Below are 24,759 nucleotides of genomic sequence, written 5' to 3'. Positions count from 1 at the left end.
TCGCCGGACAGAGTCATCACAGCGGCACAGCTCAATGGCGCTGATCGTATCTCTTTTCCTATGACAGGTTCTTAACAGATATGCGGCGCAGTCAAGATGCAGCGAAGATCCAGTCTTGAGACGACCGAGTGGAGTCTCTGAATCTTTGGTCCACGGAATGAACCCGTTCCCCACAGCGGGGGCTAATGAGGGTTCGATGCGCGGACCCACCCGTGCACACTCGCATTAGGCGTTTGTGATTCCAGACGCATTTTTAAGTTTCGATTCAGGGACTATATGTATGCCAAGATGATAGGCGCCTCAGCATGAAATCGTGTGTCGTGGAAATGGTCGTGGAGGCTGTCAACAACGACATTGTTCCACGACATTGTTGAATATGAGAACATAAATCTGGTAATTATATACCTCGAAGATTCATTAGTAAATAAAGTCATGCCACCTGATAAGTATAATGGTCATATAACTATGAACCTTCCCGGGATAATCTGAAGGCAACAGTCTGGCATGCGGACAAGGCTGTGACAATAGCTTATCATAGACCAAACCACCCTGACCGGGGTATAGATCCTTTGCCTCCTCGAAACCGTCCAAATGTGTTGGCCTCGAAAAATGATCATCGAGAAGGACCCCGACCGGAGATTGGAAGTGGAATCATGTAGTATCAACCAGGTTTCTGCTAGTCATGACCTTGTTTCTACCTTTATCAAGCAATCCCACTGTATATCATTCGAAATACTGTGTTCCTGTAGGAAATGATCTACTGGTCATTCGCGAGGCTCAATTGCGCTTTCCGTAGAGCGAGACCCATGGGTTCTCGTAAATATAAAGATGGAGCGAGGTAAGCTCGACCATACATCTCCGTTCCCAGTAGAGAGTGCCTAGACAGTATGCAATTGACCTCATTGTTGCTGCTGTCGTCCCTTGGGACTACTGTGCTCGGGAACCATCACCATCCGAGCCATCCTCAGCCAACATCACTGGCACCGGGACTTTCTCTCCAGCGTCGGGCAGATAGTACGCAGCATAAATGCGGACCAGACCAGGAATGCGATAACGGAGCGTGTTGTGGACCGAGCAACGTCTGTGGCTTTGGGCCTGTATATTGCGGAGATGGATGTCAGTCCAACTGCAAAGCAAAAGCACCTTGTGGTCAGTATGCGGAGGAGCCAGGTGCTGAATGTCCTTTGAAGGTTTGCTGCAGGTTTGTATCTTTCCTTGTTCCCTTTTAGATGACATAGTCTAATCTGTATAGTGAATTCGGGTTCTGTGGTATGTAAAAAATATATTTTCAGAATAGTACATACTAATTGTAATAGGCACTACGGAGGAATTCTGTTCAGGGGGTAAGTTTAACACAGTACACTATATATCTCCGCTAACGTCAAATAGGCTGCCAATCCAACTGCGGTAATGTCTCTCGCCCAGACAGTGGTGTCACAGATGTTCGCCAAAATGTCATTGGATACTATGAAATGTGGCGTGCAAATGGAGACTCGACCGAATGCAGCTTGACGACCGCAATGATACCCGAACTCATCCCCGTTGAAGCGCTCGATCAGCTGAATGTGGCATTCATTTATATCAACCCGGATGATTACAGTGTAGCCAACATGGACGAGGTTCCTGACAGCCTATACCACCGTCTTGCTGATACCAAAACTAGGAACCCCAGTCTAAAGGTCTGGGTTAGTGTTGGTGGATGGAAATTCAATAATGACGCATACTATCCATCTATGCTCACTGACATTGCCGCATCGACAGCAAAGACAAAGCAGTTTGCAAAAGGCCTCCTGGACTTTATGAACAACTATGGCTTTGATGGTGTTGACTTAGACTGGGAGTATCCAGGGGCCGAGGATCGGGGAGGTCGCAAGGTTGATGTTGAGAACTATCCCAAAATGCTGCAGAAAATGAGGCGTTTTTTCGATGTCCACGGAGGCAGCAAGGAGTTTGGAATATCCATCACCGTCCCGACCTCGTACTGGTATCTCAGGTATTATTCCCTTCAACCCCTTTTAAATTATATGAGTCTAACTTGAATTAGATGGTTCGATGTCAGCGCCCTTACCCCTCATATTGATTCGTTTAACTTGATGGCGTACGACCTTCATGGAACATGGGACAGAAATAATCCGATCGGAAACTATGTGTATGCACATACAAACTTGACGGAGATAGACTTGGCGTTGGATCTATTTTGGCGAAATGACGTGCCATCCGGCAAGATTAATCTCGGGCTTGCAGTAAGTATACACACACATCATACGAGTCCAGCTAACAAGATAGTTCTACGGTCGAACATTCGAGTTGAACTCAACAAGTTGTGATGAGGCTGGGTGTCCCTTCAAGGGACCAGGTCCAAAGGGCGAATGCACCAATACGAAAGGAATACTTTCATACACAGAGATTCTTCATGAGATGGACGAAGCAGGTGTGTCCATCGGGCAAGGAATTACCTACGATGAAGACGCGGCAGTATACTACTTCAACTACGGAAAAGGGGGCAAAAATTGGATGTCATTCGACGACAGCGTCTCATTCAAGGCGAAGATCGATCTTGCCAATCAACGAGGCCTTGGTGGTATGTATATCTGGGCCCTTGATCAGGACGATAGTAGTTTGCACGCTCTCAAGGCCGTGACGGGAAAGAACTACGTTCCCACGCCTTCTCCTGAAGAAGGATTTGGTGCGTTCGATATGAACGACTGCTATATCACAGACTGCGGGGAAAGCTGCTCGCATGGTGATACCACAATGGTCAGGCTGAATGAAAATGAAAATGGCAATGGGTGCTCTGAGGGCTTTACTGGTGACAGTCAACAACGATCTTGTAAGTCTGTCTATCCAAGTATATACATTAATATGCTAAAGGAAGTCAGTGTGTTGTCCCGCCAGAACAGCCCCTGATTCATCAACGTGTAAATGGAGAGGAGAGCCGAATTACTTCGGTGTTTGTCATGCCAACTGCGAGATTGGAGAAGTGACGATGGCACAGGATGACTTTGGCGGATCTGGATCGCATTGCGATACCGGTGGCCAGAAGGCTTGTATGTGCTCCAGTTGTGATATTATTCGATATACTAATGCTATATCCAGGGTGCTGTCCCGCGACAAATGGTCAGAAGGCTATCCAGCACTGTGCGCTTTCAAACTACGACGAGGATTGCCCGGACGACAGACCACAAGAGCTCACCAGAGTTTCTCCTCGAAGACTTGGTGTTAGGCTGGGAGAATACGCTCAAAAGTTTTGTTGCCCAGCAGATCCGGTAATTCCATCCTCATATAATATATACGATTGCTAACAAGACTATTAGGAATACAGCAATTGTGGATGGCATGGAGAAGAGACTACCTGTGATGGCAATACCTGTCCAGTGGTGAGTGATATACATCCCCTTCTTTTACCTTTATTAACCCTCCACAGGGCCAAGTAGAGCTTTTCAACTGGAATGGCCGACACAGTGGCCCTCCATCGCCACGCCTGGGATGCTGGGGAGGATCAAAGGCCTCGTTCTGTTGCGACCCTCCCCTATCCGGTGGTTCTCCATTCCTTCCAGTTCCTCTGGAGAATCTTTTCCCGACTGCCAACAAGTTCAGCCATTCGGTCGACACGATATTCAACGAGGTCATTGATAATAGCCAAGATGATCCGGACTCATCCACAGTGAATGATCCAAATGATAATGGCTTTGCTTGGATGGTTATGGTGGGCGAAGAAGAGGATGTTCAAAGTTTCTCAAAGCGCGATGGCTCACATCTCGAGCTGTTCGACTGTCCTGATACACACCCAGATGATTACTCTGTTCAAAAAGTTAGAGCTGTTTGCACTGGTGGCTCTGACAGTAATTGCGAGGATATCACAAAGGGAGGCGTCGAGGGAACCGTTGTCCGGTTACCCTCTCATTGTGGCCCCAATGAATGGGTTCGTGCAGTTCACTTTGAGCGGTCCACCAATACGAGTATCCCTGGGCATTTGCAGAAACGAACATCAGAAGGAGCAGCTGTATACGACTTTCACTATGACTATGAATTTCATCTCCTTCGAAGAGATGGCGGGGAGATTTATTTCCGGGCGGACATGTCTACACATCCGGGGTACTACAAAGAGATTGTTGAGGATACCCCCGGGTCTCCGGTAAAGCGCGATGCAAGTAACTGGAGATCCCTGGACCGTCGTTGGTGGGCCGAGAATGACAAAGAGTCCTGGCGGAAGCGGTTCCAAAACATGTTGAAGAACGACAAATCCGGGCTGAAGAAGCACTACGAGTACAGTCAGTGCCTGATGGATGTCTCTGCGCAGTGCAAGCAGGGTACTGTCCAGTCCAAGGCAAGTGTCTATGGCAAGCTGGATACAACAATGGACATGGGCATGTCATTCATTGGAACACTCCGCAACTTCGCATTCAGCGAGGCATATTCCTTCTTCGGCCAGAAGGACTTCAATGCCACCATGGGAGTGGGCGTAGAAGCCTATGCGAAAATGCAGTTCTCAAGTGGTTATGTGCCAGTGGGGAGCTTTGACAGTTTCGGGGGAAACTACTTTATCAAGGGCATCTTCAAGGTCAATCCATATTATCAGGTTGAGGCACAAGTGCAGGCTGATATCATACTTGCTGCCCAAGCGACGGCAGAGGTTGCTATATATCATCCGCGTTATTGGTATTTCTTGCCAGATACGATGAGCAGTAGCATGCCAGAGCAGCCCGCTGGGAACTTCGACCTGACCGCAACAAGTGGGCCTGTTGCCGCGATTGGAGACATCACGGCCAAGACAGGAGGCAACCTCGCCGTTTCGTTAAGACCTACTATTGGAGTTGATATTGGTTTGTATATTCCCCAGAAGAAGACGACGGAGGACTTGATGCATACTTCCATCAAGCTGTCCACACAGGCAGACTTTGAGTTTGGGGTAGCCGGTGAGATTGCCAAATATTGTCTTATATGAAGTATAATCTAACGGTATATAGCATCTGCGGGAACTTCCTGCACAGGCATTGACCTGTCTCTCAAGGCTGATGTTGATGTTCAGCTTGACGTACAGAGTGCAATTTCGGAGTGGAACAGCAACAACTACACATTCAACGCACCCAAGATGAGACAGGTCTACGAGGATTGTCTTCCCTTGCCTGACTTCTCCAAGCGGTCTATTGACGATGATCACCATCTACATATGGGAAACACCAGTCTTGCTCGCCGGGCAGCTGGTCTGGATATACCAGACTCATCGAGCAGTACCTGTGCATTCTCCACTCGAGGGGTTTACTGCGCAGAAGATGAAACCGAGGACTCTCCCAGCCCCAAATGTGACATCAACGACCTTTCGGATGATGATGATGATGAAGAAGACAGAATCTCAGTCATAAAACGAAGCGGCAAGCCCGATTTCTCTTATTGTAGGAATCCGCGGAAGGGAGACACGTGGGAGGGTTTCCTCGACCCGGCCGATGAAAGCTGTGTGATTAGATTCCCAACTTTCCCTTCCTCCGGAGACTTGGTGGAGAAGAAGGGGGTTCAAAACGTGGTCTCATATGATGGCCTCAACTGGAATGACTGCAATGACTATAGCTTTGGTGTTGTTCCCACGCCTGCAAAGCCAGGAACAGACAAAAGAGTATTTGCCAGTATGTCAGCACTGAGTGCTACCCATTCGATTCAAAAGGCTTTTTACTGATGTTGATAGGTGAGCATGTGCTCGAGGTTCAAATGGTATGTCCACCTTTTCTGCTTGATAAAGAAATTGTAATCTTATGCATTACAGTTACCACAGTTCTTTCAAGAATATTCAAAACGATGGTCCAACCTGGAAGGTCAGAAGACAAATCCCGACGCCCGTTCGCTCCCGGATCCGTTGGGCGGCACAGACGAGCTCACCTTCTGTGAATACATGCCGATCTGGTGGGGATTTGAAGGGAGTCGGGGTGAAAGAAGAAAAAACTTCATTGGAAATGATTATGTTGCTAAGGCATACCCTAGCAATGAGGAGTACATAGATGAATGGGTGAGTCATTCTGCAATGCAACCACCATTAGCTACAACTGGCTAATAGAGAGGATCCAGATCCTTTTGCCCGGTGACCTGAATTCGGGAACAAAGGCGGGAGTGAGTCTATCCTATTACATGATACATGGGCAGCATTACAACGGCTTTACTGACTTGCAATCAGTGGTTCTCTGGCACCACATTGGCGGGGACCACAAAGCTCGAGAAGTGTAAAATAGGAAAGGAAAAATACAATGCGTGCTTGAGAGTTCTCAAGAAGCATATTCTTGTCTGGAAGTAAGACATCACATGGTATTGACTATTTGTTTAGGCACTAATGATTCAACGCAGATATCTTGGAACGCCTGAAATCCAGACGACGCTTATAAAGCAGGTCAACCGGGTTGCCGACAGACTGTAGGTCAAACCACAAGCGCATCTTCGAATATAACTAACAATGACACAGGAAGAAAGCTGAAAACGGTCTTCTTGAACATCATGTAAGTTTTATAACCACTGCACGAAATACCATACCCTAACACGTCCGTTCTGCAGCTTCGGAATGCCCCAAATTCGAGAATCACAGAGCCATACAAACCGCTGGAGCTCGCAGACGAATGGAACAAGTGGGTCAAAAGACGGTACGCGGAGGTCGAGGATTCAGTCTATGTTTTTCTGGACAAGTGGACAAACACATTTTACGATATGAACCGGCCTCAGAATCAGAATGGCCAACTTCCTCCAGGTCAACGCGTCCAGAAAAATAAAGACGTCATCAAGATGATGGAGAATCTGCAAAGTGAGTTTAGAGGTCTTCAGCGATGGAACATCAACTGGGACAGGAAGGATACCAATGGTGATCCCATTATGTGAGGGACAGCTTTACTCAAACATTTGTGGGGAGCATATAGCACATCTATCGATCGCAACAGTAAATTATCACCCAGGCTTTGCCATAAGTAGCCTTTATATTTTTGGGCAACTTTTTCCAGGATCGTAATGTGTGAAAGAACTTAGATCTGCAATTATTCAAAATTGATCCTTATCTATTGAGGCTCAAGCAGCATTATCTCTCTTCCTCGCCTCCTTGAGCTCCTTCTGCAACTCCTTTGCATACCCTCAGCATCCTCCATCTTTCCATGAGAGACCAGTTGTATCGGAGACTCAGGGCACCAGGGCATCATTGCCGCTAGAAGAAGTGCAGGTAGAGGACCGAGTCCTATCATATATCGCCATCCTTGAGGGACTTCAGTAAATGCCGCTCCCAGTGCATACGAAACAAGCTGTCCACCCACCTGCAACGCAAAGATAATCCAAAACAATCAGTCTCCCTCTGAAGCGTGCTGGTGCCATCTCACCAATATACAGAGGGAAGATCATAGCAGCACTTCCGACACCAAGACCAATGACGAAGCGGCAAGCTACCATTTGCCGGGCGGGGGGGGATAGGAAACTGCTTGGACTATGGCACCGATTGTAAATAGGACACAGCCAAGATATATTTCCAGCTGCCGTCCATATCGATCACAGCTAAGGCCTGCTAGAACAGCACCGACTAAAGCACCGGAGATAATTGATGTGACGAGTTCTTGTTTACTAGATGTGAGAATTTTACCAAGATCAGACTTTATTGTAACAAGAACAGCAGAAATGACGCCCGTGTCGTAGCCTAAGCCATGTTAATGTAGATCTTAATCTACATTCCATATCATGAGAGAAAAGTATACTGAAAAGGAATCATCCCATTGATACTATACACGCAATAAATCAGATTGCCTTTCCTGGATCAGTCGTTTCAATCGAGTCATCGAGATCGGCTTGGGTTTTTTCTCTTCGTGGGAAATTTCTGCTTTGATGTCTTCCATCTCTAACTTCCATGACTCTTTGTCGGACGCCATGATGGAATTATTGTTTTTGTTGGAATAAATTTGGAAGGGTATATAACAGAGTATATTTTTGGTTTCTATATATTCTAAAGATGATTGGAATATATAGATGATAGGATCATGTTCGAGAACCTAATATTTATAGCGCCCTAGGGTGTGCTATACACATCGAAAGTTATCTCTTCTGCCGGGCTTGCCGCTGCGTAGATAAGGTTTCTGTGGCTAGAACTGCCGAAGGGTAACAATTTCAGTCCTGCTTGTTACGCTTCAGCATTCCGAAGAGCTCCTCATCAAACCAAGTCAAGCAGAGACATACATCAGGGGTAGACGAGATTGACATGGAACTATTACCCAGTTTCATACCCACACGCTCCTGCGTAGGAGAGCCACCGGGTCACCTAGTATGAGATAATACAATATTGACGACTATTGGTTTATCAATTATGCGAGGTCTAGGGACAATCTAACCTCTTGGTTATGAGTCTATATAATATAGCTGTCCTGCACGGTCATAATAAAGTCCTCATACCCTAATGCGTTAGAGGAGCATAATCATTTATGTATGTTTACCAACGTGGTCATCATTAGAGCCCGAAATATGGTGATTGGCGGATCTTTATTCCAGGGGTATCATAGCGGGTCAGGATGAAGCCAGAACCAACAAGGGAAATACAACAATGACACGATTCATCATTTACAATCAATATTTGATAAGTAGTATTAGTTTTGCCTGCAGTTGCCATATACATTCTTTATATGGAAGGGATTGGCATTTTTTTCTCCTGTTAAAACGTACCCTGAAGACTTTGATTTCCAATTTGGCACAGCTCAAATATATTTTGAATATCACCCGAGTAGTAATGATATATGCTTAAATTTTCCAACCTAGCGTTACATAAAAGAAATTATAGTCTCATAATAAACAGAGATAGTTAATGACCACTAGATATGATTTTCTATTACCTCTTATCAAAGGTATGTCGTGATTGTGAGGTCATGGCTAACTCACCCCATGTTCCGTATCTCCCGTGTTGAATATGATGATGAAACCAAATGGACAAAATGCCCCATAACAAATCACCTACAAGAGCAGGAAACAGTCCTTCAAGTCGAAAGACCAGTCCTGCAGATCCAATCGAGACAGAACTGCGAAACCTTGCAAATGGCGCAGCGCGGAAACCCGCAACGCTCGAGCAGGCATATGCTAGACTGAAGCAGTATGAGAGACATTCAGAGAGAGATAATACACAAAACATTATGTTCTCTCTTCTGGAGGAACTGCCGAGTCAAGGACAGAAGAATCTGATTCAGGACATTATTGGTCGTGCAGATCGAGAACTAGAGAGGCATGTTCAAGGAATGAAAACATGGTTGTTCTCCGAGTGTATGTACCCATCATATTCAGTAGACTGTATCTAACAGAAGTAGTCAAAAGGACGAGTGGAAAAACACCCAGTCCATCGGAAACATTATCCGTGGCGCCAAATGAAGATTTTCAAGAAAAGGCGGATAATATAATACCGGAGCAGATCAAATTGAAAGAGATATGTCTCGAACGTGACGACAATAGGTGTATCATTACTGGACTTTATGATACAATTAAGCATTCTCAACTCGCTGAAGAAGAGAAAGATGGAGTAAAGTATGATCGTACAAAATGTGTGCATATTATTCCATACTTTCTAGCTCCTCTGCCGTCTAATGGGAGGATTGGAAGAAGTGAAGTAAGGTATCTTTAAGCACCCAGCGAGCATTGTTGACAGAGTACAGCTCGAAGAGAAAGCAAGAATATGGGCATTTCTGCATAGATACTTCCCCAATAGTCGAGTCATTCTGGATGTTCGTTCCCCGGGAGCAATCAATCATGCCAGGAATGCCGTGACTGTTGCAGAACGAGAGGGTCGGATGTTTGGCAATCTTCAAATAACCCTTGTTCATGAAGAGGTATGTGCTTCTATATCAATGAACATGACTGACATTGGCAGGATAATAACTATCGAATAAACACATATGATGACAAATGTATGCCGAAGAGGTTACCCGAAAGTGGTCGAGTTAAGTTAAAAACAAACAATAGCACCGAGCTCCCTCATCCTACATTATTGAACGTGCATCATTCAATCTGCAATATTCTTCATTCAACTGGGTTGGGGGTGGAGATTGATAGGATGAAACAGGGTCTGTCCGAGCTGAAAGACAGCGTAGAAGTCCAAAGCCCGATTGAGGATTGGATCCTGGGAGTGGAGTAGGATAGGAGCAATCAGATCGCATTCTAACGAAGTTGTTAATTTATCTGTTGGGACTAAATGGATCCTGCGAATCCTTCAAAATATCAGCCAATCAATGGCCCCATTTAGGGACGGTCGCTGCAGTAAAAGTCTCGGCGTAAGCAGGGCTGAGAATGGCTGTGCTGGCTGCAGATTATTTAATATTGGGCTGGGAGGCAAAATTATTTAAGTAGTCATGGAATTCCCGACAAAACATCTGCGGTCTGAAGAGATGGACAGCAGAGAAAGTCAACCTCCGCTGCTGTCGGACAGCGATGATTCTCTAGATATCAAGCAGCCACAAAAGCAGGATGAATGGCGGCCATTCTATCTGCGTCGACGGCTTTTGGCAGGTTATACTGTCATTTTCTGTGTGATTCTTGCCTCACTGGAGACTGTCAATCAGGTATCTAGATCTCGCCATGGCATCGTCTCCTCCAATGAATCCAGGCATTATCTCTGGACCTACGGACCGACTGCTATTCTCAGTTTGATTGCTGCGATATGGGCTCGAACTGAACATCAGTCCAAGCAGAGCATTCCATGGCAGGCAATGCTGGATAAGCCGACTGATGCCAGCAAAAGTGTATTGCTGGACTATGTGTCGATGGCGCAGATATTCGCACTACCGAAAGCACTCCGGAATGGAAATTATATTGTTGCATCGACAGTGACAGCATCACTACTGTTTAGGCTCCTGGTAATCTTCTCAACTGGTCTCTTATCCCTCCAGCAGGTCCATGTCGAGCGAGACAACATCCCCATCCAGCTGCTCGAGTCTTTCAACGCCAATACATCTCGCTTCGCCAATCTCGGGACACAGCCATATAATATCCTCAATGGAGTCATGTTTTACAACCTCACCTACCCCGAAGGCTCAACGTCAGATCTGGTCTTTCAGCAATTCTCCGCTCCAAGCCTGCCATCCGACGCAAGAATCTCCACTACTGTCGACGCGATGGCCGCAGACTTGGATTGCGAACCTGCAATAGTCCACATCGACAAATGGGAACTTACCATGGATTGGTACGGCAAATTCTCGAAAAACCCCAACTGGACGGAGATTATCCGGCTGACCACGCCATCCTGTACGGTGTCCAACGTATCGCTCGATGTGGATACAGCTGGGACATACAGCTCAGATGAATGGAGGATTCATCAGTACTATAACACATTTCAGTCCGCGCAGTGTGATGGGATCGAGGGAGACGATGGCGGTCGAGTCCTGGTGACCATGGCAGAGGTGAAAGATGGACCGCTTGGACCACGATACAACGTCAGCCAGCCGGAGGGACAGCCGGCGGTTAGTTACTCGCAGAAGCAGAACCGGACATTGGCTCGGTCGGCGCAGTTGATCTGTAAACCGACATATTCGCTGTTTAAACTGCAGGTCGAGATGAACGCCACCGAGTCCCTGTCTAAAGCGCACCTCAAGACGGTTCCAGATACAAACACGACACTTCCCGGTCTGACGGCATGGAATATCGCGGATGCCTCGTTCCAGTACGGGGCAAACGAAAAAGAAGCAGAGAACGAGATCGGGATGGAACAACCATTTGGTGTGCATAGTCTGGTGTATATTCCGATGCGCATCGGTCTCTTTCTGAGTGGCACATCGACTCTTGATATCGACAACATGTTCCATGACAATGTTCTGCAGAATGTTGCAAAAACATACTATCGGGCCATGAGCACTCAACTCGTTCGACAGGCTTTGGTTGACAACTCAGCATCAGAGAGTAATGGAACGGGAGTACTCAATGAAAACAGGCTGCTGGTTGAGAATCTGTCTCTCCGCGGCATGGAAGCATGTGTCGCCGTGATGATCGTTCTGGTGATGGTCATGATACTACTCACTTCCCGCAACGCGATTTCTCCACAAAATGCTGGTTCCCTCTCGTCAATGGCTTCCATTCTGGCCCGCAGTCAGGAGTTCACTTACAGTCTTCGTGGGACTGGTGCTGCCCCTTTGAATGTCGTACAGGACTCGCTCATGGGTGGGCTGTACAGCTCCCATAGTGGTCCAGATGGATTTGCAGTCAGGGTTAACGAAGATCCACGAGGGAAGATTGCACCTATTCGTGAGTATGCTGCCCATATCTGGAGGCCATTTCCTAGGATGAGTGCTCGAGTTGTCATCTTCATCCTCTTGGTGTTGGTCATTGCAGCTCTCGAGAGTGTTCTCCAAGTATCACAGAAGAACAACGGACTCGGAGATGTCGACACCGGTGGATACATACACTTTGTCTGGACACTCGTTCCAGCAGTCATCATGGTGTCTATCGCAATGACACTCTCATGCATCGACTTTAATACCCGATGCCTCGCCCCATACGCTCAGCTACGCCAAAAGACAGGCACACTTTTCCACCGATCCATGACAGTCGACCTTCTGGATACAATCAGCATTTTGAATGTCTTCAAATCAATCCGTCTAAGAGAATGGGCTGTTCTAGCAACCACTGTGATGACACTGATCGGATCCTTCCTAACCATCGTCGCCAGCGGCCTGTACTCGGCCATCCAAGTCCCACAAATCACTCCCGTCACATTCCAGCAGGACACGCTTTTCACCGGCAACCTTTCAGCGCTCGGAGATCGAAGGAACGGAGGGACGCAGATGGCTGGTCTAGTTCTCTGGGATAACCTAACCTATCCGCAGTGGACGTACGAAGAACTCGCCTTTCCCGAACTAACAATGGACGCAAATGTAGACAATTCATCTTTGTCCTCCGTTGGTATGATCGTTCCTGCTGCAAGAGCAAATCTCACCTGTCGACTATACGCATCATCCGAAATGCAGTCAAACTTCTCCAGGAACCAGCATTACGATGATTCATTTTTCACCGGAACACCAGGTGACTGGAACGTCAATATCAACCTCACCCAAGAGTACTGCCCCAGCGCTTTGGGTGACTTCAACGAAGCCACTGTGATCACCGTGCACAACATCGAGCCAAACACGTACTTTGGGATGACCCTCACAAGCTACACTAGCGGGATGTACAAAGCTCCAGATCTATGCTCGAACATAACCTACGTTTGGGGCCATGTGGGAGAGTCATCAGTCGACCAAATCGCCTTGTTAACCTGCAACGAGACTGCCGAGATGGTCGATACGACTGTGCGGTTTCAGCTACCTGATCTTGATATTGACCAAGAGAACCCACCAGTCCCGGATGAATCTACGGTACAACCATATGATATCTACCGCGGAGTGAATACCTTTGACTGGAAAAAACTTCCCAATATATCAACGTCAGAAAGCCTGGATACATTCTTCCAAGCGGCTGTGTATGGAAAGTATGCCATTCCCATCGAGACATTCGGGAGCGAAGCCGACAACAACCGAGTCGCAGATGCAGTCAAGCACACGCACAGAATCATCGAAGCGCAATACTACGCCAATTACACGCGCATTTCGGCGGAGAATAGCTCATTGCCACTGTTGACGGGAAATGCGACACGTCCGGACCATTGGAGGCTAGTTCAAGATGCAGCTTCCACGCGGGTGTTGGAGGCGCTGTTGGCTGCGATGGTGATTTTGGGTGTGTTGGCAACAGTGTTGATGAATACCGACCATGTACTTCCGAAGAATCCATGCAGTATTGCAGCGGTGGCGAGTCTATTTGCTGACTCGAATATTCTGGAGCAATATGAGGATGTGCCGCGGAATGAAAAGCAGCAGGAGGGAATGTTTGCTAAATCACGGTTCTATCTGGGATGGGAGGATGATGCCGATGAATCAACGACAGGGCACAAGGACAGTGACAGATCTACTATCTATGCGAGAGATTCAGAAGGGAGGGCAGCTTAATCGAATATAATAATCTAGAATAATTTTAATACAGCTGTTATGTCGTCAGATCTCCACATCGTATCACCATGGCGGATAATTCCGACATATTCTTTTTCTTTCAGTCAGAAGACAGAATTATGCATCACGATTGGGGTAATAAGACTAAATAAGGCTAAGCCAAGACTAATCAAGATTTGTGGTCGGGCATATCAGATCCAAAGCTTAAAGGACGCCAACATATACCGTGGAAACTACCGAATTCGATGAAACACTAAATACATCCGTGCAATCCAGAATAAAGCAAAGAATCCATCGCCACGTGGAGACAAAAATATTCCATTCTGATTGAGTCAATGTTCAAATCTGCCATAGAATGCCTGTCATCACACAATCTTAGTGCGTTGCAATTCGGAGATGGCAGCACGCAATTACTTAGCGTCTGATATGAGCACTGGTGCACCAATTCGAAATCAGATTTCTCCTATGCATTATCTTGTTGTTATGATCATTTTAACTGGTTAATGCGAATTCCACTCTGTATACACTTATCGAAATGAAGGACTAAAACATAACGCACATAACGCCATTCTTCCCCTCTACAACGTAATCCTGAATATATATATCAGCACAACTCCCCTGATTATGGAACGATAAACACAATGGGTGTCGATCTAACAACAGCAGGGGTGACACTTGTTCCCCAAGGCGTCGGATATGGCCTCCTCATCGGCCTGGGCGTCCTCTTCTGCGCGGTTATCATCATCGCTGTCAGAATCCAAAAGTCATATTTAGCTGAAGACTCGGGCAAGTCGGAGATGTTCATGGTGGCGAATCGAACGGTGGGAACGGGGTTGACGGCGTCAGCGGTGTTTTCATCGTGGATGTGGATTGACGAGACGGTGTCGTCGGCGGTGCAGTGTTATCGCTTTGGACTTGCTGCGCCAATGGTATGTTTTCTTTACATCTAAGAGATGGTTATTATATGCTAATGCAATGCAGTGGTATGGATCTGGTCTCTGCTTTCAGATCGCACTCATGGCGATATTGGGTGTGTTGGCAAAGATTCGCGTGCCGTATGCGCATACTTCATTGGAGATCATCAGGATGCGATATGGACGAGTGGCACATGTTGTATTCCTGATGTTGAATATATTCTGCAATGTGTTTGGGTGTGCGTCGATGATTCTGACTGGATCGCAATTAATCCATGGCATTTCGGGGATGCACTTCGTTGCTGCTACCATTTTGATTCCGCTTGGAGGTGAGTATTATTTATAATAGGTAATAGCAATGCTAATGGCTATAGTGGTGTTGTATACTGCAACTGGTGGATTGAAAGCGACATTCCTTACTGACTTTCTCCATACTGCCATTGCACTTATTCTGATCATCTACTTTACGCTTTCCATCCTCACCCATGATGCTATCGGTGGTTTGTCTGGATTGTATAACAAAGTACAGGCTGTTGCAGCAGACAACTACATCCAGGATAACTACCAAGGATCGCTGTTGACAATGAAGTCCAAGGGTGCGATAATCTGGGGCTTGATTCTCAAGTTTGGCAATCTCGCCTTGGTTGTGATGGTATGTCGACCCCGTTTACAATATATTCTATACTAATAAGATAGGACACTGCCTTCTGGCAAAAATCATTCGCAACCGAAGTCAAAGCAACTGTTCCTGGCTACAACCTCGCAGCCATCGCCATCTTCGGCGTCCCATGGGGCTTGGGCACCGTTATTGGACTTTCTGCACGGGCTCTGCATAATACGCCCATCTTCCCAACTTATCCAGGTGAATTCACTTCAGAAGAGGTGCTTTCTGGATTCGTCATGCCGTACACCATCAAAGCGCTCATTGGCAGTCAAGGTGTTATCGCATTTATTGTCCTCCTCTTCATGGCATTAACGAGTACTGTATCTTCCTCCATGATTGCCGTCAGCAGTATTCTCTCCTTTGATCTATACAAAACATACATCAACCCAAAGGCATCCGATAAGCGACTTATCCATGTCAGCCATCTGACAGTCATCTTCCACGCCGTCTTCATCACGGCTTTTTCCATTGTACTGAATTATGGCGGCGCAAATATGACCTGGCTGGGATACTTCCGACCGATTCTTACTTGTCCTGGTATCATCCCGTTGATATTAACATTGACATGGGATGGGCAGACACGGTTGGCTGCTATTTTATCGCCGATACTAGGTTTTGCGACTGGCATTGCCGTCTGGCTGAGTACGGCGTCGTCGATGTATGGAGGTGTTAATCTGAGCACTACCATGCAGCAGGCACCCAGTTTGTATGGCTCTATAGCATCCTTTTTCTCGCCGGCGCTGTACTCTGTCATCATTTCGCAGTACAAGCCGTATAAATTCGACTGGAGGGAGTTTCTCCGAATCGAGCTCGTCGACTCATCTGATTCAGAGGACACTCACCCAGAAAACAGTGAAAATCCATCGCCTACAGGCAAAGAAGCGACAGAAAAAACCACGGCCGTGACAGTTCACCCTCAACCATCTCAATCCGTCGACGATCTCCGCCATCCCTTCGACAGCGACACCCTCACCCAGCTGCACCGATGGTACAAGATCGCCTGGGTAACGTGGATTGTGTTAATCCTGCTCACATTCGTTGCCTGGCCAATGCCGCTATACCGCGATTACATCTTCACCAAATCCTTCTTCTCCGGGTGGACGACGGTGGCGATCATCTGGCAGTTTGTCGCATTTGGCGCGGTGGTGATCTTTCCTGTTTACGATGGGCGATATGAAATATGGAAGGGACTGAAGGGGATCAAGAGGAGTTTTGTCGGTTGATTTGTCCGTATTTGGCTGTGGTGCATAGGAGTGCATTAGTTGGTTTTGATATGATCTATATACTCCGAGATGTGATGTGTCGATAATGGAAATTTCACACTTCCACCCACAGAGATGATAGAAAACTGTGGTCTTAAATTTTCTTCTCAAACATTCTCTTTGTACACTCATTCTCCATTCTCAAAATACCGCCCGCCAAGAAAATTTCAAAGAAAAACGCAAAGCAAAACGCAAAGAACAACACCAAAACAAGTCCATATCCAAGCCTCCCCCACAGCCACTCGAAGAATTCTTTATCAGAGCACTTGACAGAGGATCAGAAGCCACTCTGCAATGGACTCTCGAAGACGTCTGCGATGAAATTCCCAGTCTCAGAAAGATAGTGAAGGACAAACACCAAACACGGTCTCGGCTGAGGTCAGAGGCAAAGAAAGACCCTGCCCTACAATGCGGCCCCCAGGAACTCTGAAGTCTCGTCAGTTAAAGATTCGGATATTCAGTTGCCACCAGAATATGCGTCACCTCCGACCAGTCCTCTGTCCGCCTTTCACTTGGACTCGGACTCGGACGATGAGGAATATCTGGAAGATTTAGCAGTCCAAGAGTTTCTGAGCGGTAGCAACGAGGCAGACATCAACAAACAATAGCGGACCATTCCCTCCTGCGATAACTCCAGGGACTGCCAGTTCTATCCTCCAGGTACGTCCGCTTTGTCTACCAGACCCATCCATATACTATTGTGGCTAGTACGACGTCACCATGTCGCCGGTATGTGGAGAAACCACGATCCGCCCGTCAGATTCGCTCCAACGCGATCTAATCCAGGGCATGGCAATGGTAGGAAGGCAGTCAGGACTCCGAGCGGAATACGAGGAGAGATTCGATGATGGATATGTCTAGGGATATTCTCAGGGTTAATTGATGGGTCCAGTGGTTCAATCAATCCGTCATTAAACCAGGACTAACAAGTGCGATCGTCGCTTCTTATTGCCAGACTGATATGCGGCCAGCCATGACAGCCAGCCAAGGACGATAACTGCATCTGCATCAACACCCAGCGATCATTTGTGGGCCCGAGAAACAATGACAATAATGATGGGAACACCTTTGCTCGATATCTCATGACAGAAGCTGCAAACACCCACATCCGCACGCCATTGTTGAACGCACCGCCCACACAAGGTGTCCAGGGTGCTGGGATAGGGACTACTACGACACTTGGATACGCCATCCGCTTCAAAAGCAAGCGTCGGCTAACACGGCCTGCAGCAACCCTGGATGGTAGGGACGGATCATATAAGTGGATGCAAGGTTAGCGAGCTACAATGGTGTTGGGAGGAACCTCTATACAATTGGTCCAATGCACGTAAGCGGAGGAACAGGGGTGTGAGACTGAGAACCAGTCGAGTTGGCCGTGTCCATTGATGCCTGGCAGCAAGGAATACATCTATTTGAGTGAGCCGCATGCCCAAATTCTTAGAGACTACATGCATAGCATTGAGTTGTCATTCTAATGAGACAACAATGATATTGGATATGCTTGCATATCTAAGTAATAAATATTCGTCTGTGGAGCAAGAGGTAAGAGTATTCGGTTCATATTCCCATTTTTCCCGTCGAAATCTGAGATTGACCAATATGGAGCCTCAGATTCATCACCTACGAGATACGGACAACCTTGAAGTGAAGAAAATGTGGGACTAGGCTGCAGGAGGACTATAATTTGTTTTCGCTTTTGTAGCGAGCCACTATCTGCCAGATGTCGCGTGAAGTCAATCCGAGCCCAATAACCACCCAAAATCAAAGATCGAGTATCAAGGTCGACTGATTCAGTGCAGTCATGTGAGTAGCATCAAATGGGGCATTAACAGTCTTCTTGCATCCCCCACTTGTGCTCTTTCCCTCAAAGCGCTCACGAAGAAAACGCGTCCACTCGGGGGAACTAGCTGTGAGCACATCGCCGTGATCCATGCCTGGATACAGACTCAGATGTGCCTGACTCCCGTATTTGCAGGTGTCATGGAAGGAGTTGATGGTAATTTGAGGCAAAATCGTGGTATCATTCAATCCTTGAACGATCAAAAGCGGTTGCTCTGTTTTGGATCCCATGGCGGGAGAAACCATTTTCTGCCAGTTTTGGAAATCTGTGCTGTTCCTGAGCGCGGCGGTGCTCGTAATCATCTCCTTTGGAGAGAGCCCGAGTCCAAGCGCCAAGGCACCATTGTAGCAGGATTGCGTGAGTTTGGCAATCTGAGCCCGATCCAGAAGCTTTTGCGCAAAGAATGAGATATCCGCCGAGGGAATAGCACGTCGAAGGGCGGTCGTCATCCATAAGAATATATACGTAATATAGTAAGTGCTATAGTTGGACTTGGGGAAGATTTTCTCAGCTGTCAGGAGGATTAAGTCGTACATTTTCGTACCTGGCGCTATGGCGACCGTTCCCACGTAATTGCCGGCTGCTCCAGACTTGACGAGGGCACTTTCGGATAGCTTCCAGACAGCTCCTCCTCCCTGGGAGTGACCAACACCGGCCCAGTCATCGGTAAAGGTGTCTGGGAATACTTTGCGAGCAGCGAGCATGCCGTAGTAGATATCGTTGGCATGGGCCGAAAAGCTGCAGTATTCATGCTCAATATAGTTGTTCCCAAGTCCCGCATAGTCAGTGGCGACAATGGCATATCCGTTCTGCGCAAGGAAACCCCAGTTGTTGTAGTCGTATAGTTCGGCGGTCGAGGAAGGCGGACATCCGGCGAAAATGCCAATTGTACCGTGGGCGTAGGCAACGACGGGGTATTTCCCATCCTGCCGATATGAACTGTATGGAATTGCAATAAATCCCGTAGCAGGCACAACGGATCCATTCATGCTGCGGGAAGTGTACTGGTATCGATAGGCAGTAAGTCCAAAAATCACGCTGAGGGACGACCCGTTCAGTGGTTGGAACTTGAGGAGGTCGCCTGGCTTTGACGAGGAGAAATTGCGAGCTGTGGCGTAAAAATCGAAATCAAAATCCGGTTCCCACATCTCGACGTCCTGCTTTTGTCCCTCACTAAAGACTCGCTGGCAAGCAGAATCGCAACCTAGGGATGTGAGGGTCGAAGTCGATGCATTGAAATTTGCCGCCGGTTTGGCCACTGACAGCGAGACACTCGACAGGGTGAGAATGAGGCTGAGAAGCATCATTTTCGAGAGTAATCGAAAAGGATGGCTGATTTCAGGTTGGACTTCTGAATAGGTTTGAGAAAACCGAAGGGAAGGATACATCTAATTGACCCTTGGGTGGAGGTATCATTTATAGGAATGCTTACTGGGACGATCTCTAATAGAACATTGGTGCCTCACCGATATGCCTCACGTCTTTTTGTCGGTGCCTGTGGGGAAACCAGCACTTGGCACTTTTAAAAATGTAACCGCGAACACAGGATGAGATGGACTCCGAGAGTGCCAGTGGAGCACCTGAAGATCAAGCATTGTTCAGCCTGTAAGACTAAATGTTGGTCTTCGACTACTTCATGCATTCCTCATCTGGGCTAGGTCTTATCCCCCGCAGCACCAAGTCCTCCGCACGCCAAGAGTAAGCCACATGTTCGCTTCCATTTGATGGGGCCATACGCCTTTCCTGCCTTCCTTCGGGTCTGATTCCCCCTCCCCTCAACGAAAACAGTTGTCAGCGAAAAGAGAATTGCTTATCTAGGGCGCAGTTGAACTGGTTAGCACTTACCGCCTGGTCTTACTTTGGTGGAACGAATGAGGTGTCTCCGAGCCACCAGTCACGTAAAGGGAGGTCACGAAACCGATCTATTATTCTAAGAGCACTTCCTGCTTCTTCTATATTAAGTAATGATGAGCTTGCTTCTCCCATATCTACCCTACGATGAGTCCTACCCGAACGCTGTGCGCAGATAGACGGAACGGGGCGAGGACAAGGGAATTCGAAGATCCGAACGATCCGAAATTCGAACGAATCAAAACATGTATTTAAAAACTGAGTCAGAGTTTATGCTCATGGACTGTACTGTCTTTCGTAGCCCATAGGGCTCGATGAGGACAATAAACTTGATTGCTACTATTACTTGACTACTACTACTTCCATCTTGAGTCCATCTTACTTCCACCAGTACACCGTACGGTCTTTTTGGATTACTATGTTTCGAGGAAATATAATCTATCCAATAGTCGGGCTGTCATATCTCGGGATTCCCTCAACTTGTGATTCAGAGGTAACACGGAGACACAGTGTCGGATTAATGGGAAAAAAAAAAAAAAAGTTGAATTGACGCAACGGTGTCATGCATAGTTGAAGAGGAAGAAAATGATTTTTAATGCATAAAGGAGAGTACCACTTCCCCCTCCCGCCGATTACACTACAATCTATCGGTGTGCTGCAAACCAGGTCATTATGCTCGTGTAGATAGAGAAAGACCACACCCGAGTGTTCCACCATGGTTGTTCTTCTCGTGGTCTTCGGCAGTTGAGTTTAACTATTGGAACCGTGGAATAGTACATAACTAACACAAACTATATGACACTAGATTATGGGGTCTATAATAGTAATAGGCGACAATTATCGCCTCGAGAAACAACACCGAAGCCCCGTCTTCGCCAGAAACACCAAGGCACCCAAGAACCGGAAGATCGACAACCCCGATGTCCCCCACAGGATGATTTTAAAATACCACATGGTGCGATCAGTCGATGTCGTCTATCAAAGTCAGCGCAAGACTTACAACGAGGATAACATCGAAAACAAACCGTTAGACACAGACTCCGCACGTTCGCATTGTTGATCAGCAACACCAAGAGCGAATTACTCAACGCCCACAACAGCACCAGGTTAGTGCGGAACGTGCGATACGAATCATCCAGCTGCACCTTGGAGCTCTCCACCGGCTCCTTCCACGGCGCTAGAGCCCGTCCCACGGTGAGCTCGAACTCGGTGTCGATATCTGCCTGGGGCTTGTCGAGCTCCTCGACAAAGTTTGTCTTTGCATCTGATGTCTTTGTCTGCGCGGAGGGGAGAGATGCTGCCTCGTCTGACCCTTTTGTACCCCAGGAGACATCGTGCCAGTTGCAGAAGGCGTAGACGTTGAGAACGTTGATGGAGCAGGGCATGCTGAGGAAATATGCCCAGGACGATGTTGCCATGTGCCAAGGGTCGAGATAGAGGACGCTTGCGATGAAGTAGACCCCGTACGTGGATACCAGGGCTATTAGGACGAGGCCAGTGGTGGAGGTGAAGAACGAGCCTATGAAACCGCCAGCGCCATTTTCGAAGTCGAGGTCTATGTTACCGCCGCTGAAGGCCTGGGCGACGAGGTAGAATGAAAGGACGAGGATGTAGAGTTGGACGAGGGAGAAGTAGAGGAAGGCTAGGATGTAGGAGAAGTTGGATCTAATGATGATTTTGTTAGCCGGTGACTGAAATTAAGCTTTGGATGAATGGGTGGTACCCTTTGGGCCGATTTCCAAGCGCGAGGAAGAATTGTTGCATCAAAAATGCCAGATAGAGTATCTTGATGACATTGTTGATGACCGGTGTCACCTCATTTCCAAACGGCCAACCCTTGTTCTTATTCGTTGCGCTAGGAGTGCCGACGATGTCCATGATTACAGAGGTCGTCAGCCAGTATGATGCTAAGATCGGTCAGTTATATTCACCCCAACACGGTGGTAACGAACCAAGGGAGAGCCATGTCATAATCAACTGGCAGATGTTGTAAAGCAGCTGGACATGGAGGAAGAGCAGCCGCACGATACTATGCCCACTTTTGTAAATGCGGTTGAAGTGCATGACCGAGTATAAACTCGCCGCAAATGATCCATTCAGCCATCGTCTTCTCTGACTCAGAAACTCCGGGGGGGGCTGAACCTATTTTAGCCACGATGAAGTTATTTAGGTAACCATGCTGTAACATACCTTCAGGAACGTCCGTCTCGCCTTTTGAGGTTTTCACATAACTCAGGGTCCATTTGAATCCCGCCTTTGCAACAAGTTCGAAGCACAAGATCCGATCCTCCGCCAGAAACATATTCTTTTTAAAAATATTCATGCCTTCAATCCCCTTCTTTCCTAGTTTCTTCGACAGAGTATGATCTCCATGGAAATACTGTTCGAGGGGTCTGCCCATGATGGCACGATAGCGATAGGCAGAAAACGCACCAGGTAGAACACTAACATACCCAAACACACTTTCCAGTGGCTTATCCAGGATGTTTGAAATCTTATACTCAAAGTTTTGCGCCGCGACTAGTGGATTGATGAGCTTTTCCCACTGTGAGCCCAGTAGTGCATGGATCTCGCCGCATGCTCCACCCAGGTTCTTATTATTATAGAATGCCTCCCATAGCGCAAGCAGGGACTTGTGGCCCGGCTTGGTGCCTGCGTCAATCAATATGCACACCTCTGGATTGAGAATCCGTCCAAACGCATTGAATAGCCAGCGGTGCGAATTGATCTTTTTACTGTTCTTCTGTTTGAGACAGAAGATCATTTGCACCGGTGGGAAGTTCTCTGGATCATCACTGTTGGGGCGAAATAACTGCTGCGCAGGCGACACCGACAACTGCGTAGTATATTCAAACTAATCAATATTAGCGATCGCCTGTCAAAGGGATACTGTGTAGCACGTACTATATGGGCAACCGTCTCCTTGCCATCCACATCATGCTTCATGATTCCGTCCTGATAGATCCCAATAGTAGCCAGAACATCGAGGGTATTCTTATCACACGGACCAATGCCGTCGAAGATCAGTGTCACCACTATCTTCTGCCAGGCCGGTCCTCCTTTATTCCAGAATTGAGTTTTCTTCAGCTGCACGATGTCTCGTATGTTCTGCATGACTCCATGCAGAGTTCGGGCGGTTAGAACCTTATCCTCATTGTAGTAGGTGATGGCAATGAGGAGTTCCGTGTATCGATTGTACATGGCGGCTCGGAGGTTGTATCCATTGCGGAGATTGAAATCATCGGGATCGCAGGTGGCCGCCGTGTCTTAACCATTCTGTTAGTACCTGTGAGCTGTGAAACGATGTCTGTAGAGGCTTTTACATCTCAGATGAGTGAATTCTTCTGCGGTTGCTTCGCTGTTGTCACAGTATTTCGGTTCAACGGAATTGAGGATCGGACTCGGAACTGGGTAATCGACGCTCAGGACCGTCCCTTGGACCAGATTGATCCGTCGAGTCGGATAGCGACGGAGACCACTGCGTGCGTTCTCAATCTGACGTTTTTGCCATGGACTGGTGCTGGATACTCCCGAGACTGAGTTTGCTCGCGGTGGTTCTTGAGGGGTTGCGAGGGTCTCCGGGTACCGTGGTTCGTTGGGCGATGTGAAAGGGCTCTCAAGTTGGGAACCCAGCAGGGACTGCGAAATATCATCCGATTTGTCGTATTCATTCTCACTCGTGCTCTGAGGCTGGAATGATCAGGTCAGTGAGTCGCAGCAGACAATCCCTTGAACCGGGATATGCTAACCGTAGGAGTTAACTGTCGCGGTGGACGGCAGCTACCATCCATTTCAAATGAATAATGGTTTCGATATTCGTCGCTTGCATACATGCTGTCTCTCTAACTGCAGGAGAAACAATGGTATGGATGTGAAGATCAGAATCTGCATGAGGCTCTGAATCTGAAGCTGCTGCTACCGAAATATACAAGAACAGTGGGAATCCCGCTCTCCGATTGGGCAGCGGGGCTCCACCCTTATGCCGAGCCAATCACGGCCCGTCCCTCTGGGGATAAATATAGTCGGCAATTGAAGTCCATGCCCATTCGACGTCCAATCTTCATTGTTACATGGGCGGCGTAGTTGGGTTTCAAATATGACTTGGCACTGCCCGAGAGCTTTTTTTGGTCCGGCGAGGCTGTGGGCTTCATGGCTTTTCTAAGGTTCCGGCGAACAGCCTCCTCCAGATGGGCAAATATAAGTCTCGTTGCTATTTCTGGATTTAGGTTAATGGCATTCACTCTACAGGGTGGTTCATATGCGCAGCAGCTTCTTCGAG

At 47.5% G+C, this 24,759-nt stretch overlaps 6 protein-coding genes across 6 annotated transcripts; 4 read left to right on the top strand and 2 right to left on the bottom strand.

Annotated features, from left to right (window-relative positions):
* Nucleotides 1-887: 887 nt before the first annotated feature.
* ASPWEDRAFT_738128 (uncharacterized protein) lies at nt 888-6,960 on the top strand (the record flags this gene model as incomplete). The annotated part of the gene is made up of 18 exons (XM_040839384.1): nt 888-1,201; nt 1,253-1,269; nt 1,317-1,343; nt 1,390-1,993; nt 2,045-2,243; nt 2,350-2,830; nt 2,880-3,047; nt 3,097-3,266; nt 3,315-3,377; nt 3,425-4,916; nt 4,968-5,621; nt 5,681-5,706; nt 5,759-5,998; nt 6,058-6,099; nt 6,164-6,276; nt 6,331-6,396; nt 6,446-6,479; nt 6,535-6,960. 18 exons carry the CDS (start codon nt 888-890, stop codon nt 6,850-6,852), a joined length of 5,028 nt encoding a protein of 1,675 aa, XP_040690689.1. The 3' UTR covers nt 6,853-6,960.
* Nucleotides 6,961-9,232: 2,272 nt separating this feature from the next.
* Nucleotides 9,233-14,001, top strand: ASPWEDRAFT_58709 (DUF3433 domain-containing protein; the record flags this gene model as incomplete). The annotated part of the gene is made up of 3 exons (XM_040838402.1): nt 9,233-9,343; nt 10,443-10,868; nt 11,844-14,001. The coding sequence occupies 3 exons, from the start codon at nt 9,233-9,235 to the stop codon at nt 13,947-13,949; spliced, it is 2,643 nt and encodes an 880-aa protein (XP_040690688.1). The 3' UTR covers nt 13,950-14,001.
* A 589-nt stretch (nt 14,002-14,590) lies between these two features.
* Nucleotides 14,591-16,750, top strand: ASPWEDRAFT_108248 (sodium:solute symporter family protein; the record flags this gene model as incomplete). Its single annotated transcript, XM_040827962.1, has 4 exons — nt 14,591-14,878; nt 14,931-15,192; nt 15,238-15,515; nt 15,560-16,750. 4 exons carry the CDS (start codon nt 14,591-14,593, stop codon nt 16,748-16,750), a joined length of 2,019 nt encoding a protein of 672 aa, XP_040690687.1.
* Nucleotides 16,751-17,663: 913 nt separating this feature from the next.
* On the top strand, nt 17,664-18,183 carry ASPWEDRAFT_38646 (uncharacterized protein). Its single transcript, XM_040834928.1, has one exon. The coding sequence runs from the start codon at nt 17,872-17,874 to the stop codon at nt 18,064-18,066; it is 195 nt and encodes a 64-aa protein (XP_040690686.1). The 5' UTR covers nt 17,664-17,871; the 3' UTR covers nt 18,067-18,183.
* A 141-nt stretch (nt 18,184-18,324) lies between these two features.
* ASPWEDRAFT_38645 (putative secretory lipase) lies at nt 18,325-20,089 on the bottom strand. The gene has a single exon (XM_040834927.1). It carries the CDS (start codon nt 19,934-19,936, stop codon nt 18,551-18,553), a length of 1,386 nt encoding a protein of 461 aa, XP_040690685.1. The 5' UTR covers nt 19,937-20,089; the 3' UTR covers nt 18,325-18,550.
* Nucleotides 20,090-21,285: 1,196 nt separating this feature from the next.
* ASPWEDRAFT_58706 (uncharacterized protein) lies at nt 21,286-24,313 on the bottom strand (the record flags this gene model as incomplete). The annotated part of the gene is made up of 8 exons (XM_040838401.1): nt 21,286-21,455; nt 21,506-22,145; nt 22,204-22,387; nt 22,433-22,616; nt 22,681-23,334; nt 23,385-23,746; nt 23,804-24,170; nt 24,230-24,313. 8 exons carry the CDS (start codon nt 24,311-24,313, stop codon nt 21,318-21,320), a joined length of 2,613 nt encoding a protein of 870 aa, XP_040690684.1. The 3' UTR covers nt 21,286-21,317.
* Between the last annotated feature and the right edge of the window lie 446 nt (nt 24,314-24,759).

This window comes from Aspergillus wentii, assembly GCF_001890725.1.
Source record: "Aspergillus wentii DTO 134E9 unplaced genomic scaffold ASPWEscaffold_3, whole genome shotgun sequence".
Lineage (NCBI taxonomy): Eukaryota > Fungi > Ascomycota > Eurotiomycetes > Eurotiales > Aspergillaceae > Aspergillus > Aspergillus wentii.
This window is presented reverse-complemented; position numbering and strand designations above follow the sequence as displayed.

What these genes read in the sequence shown, in the direction of transcription:
- ASPWEDRAFT_38646 (XM_040834928.1), top strand. Translation starts at nt 17,872, where the DNA reads ATGACAGAAGCTGCAAACACCCACATCCGCACGCCATTGTTGAACGCA.
- ASPWEDRAFT_38645 (XM_040834927.1), bottom strand. Translation starts at nt 19,936, where the DNA reads ATGATGCTTCTCAGCCTCATTCTCACCCTGTCGAGTGTCTCGCTGTCA.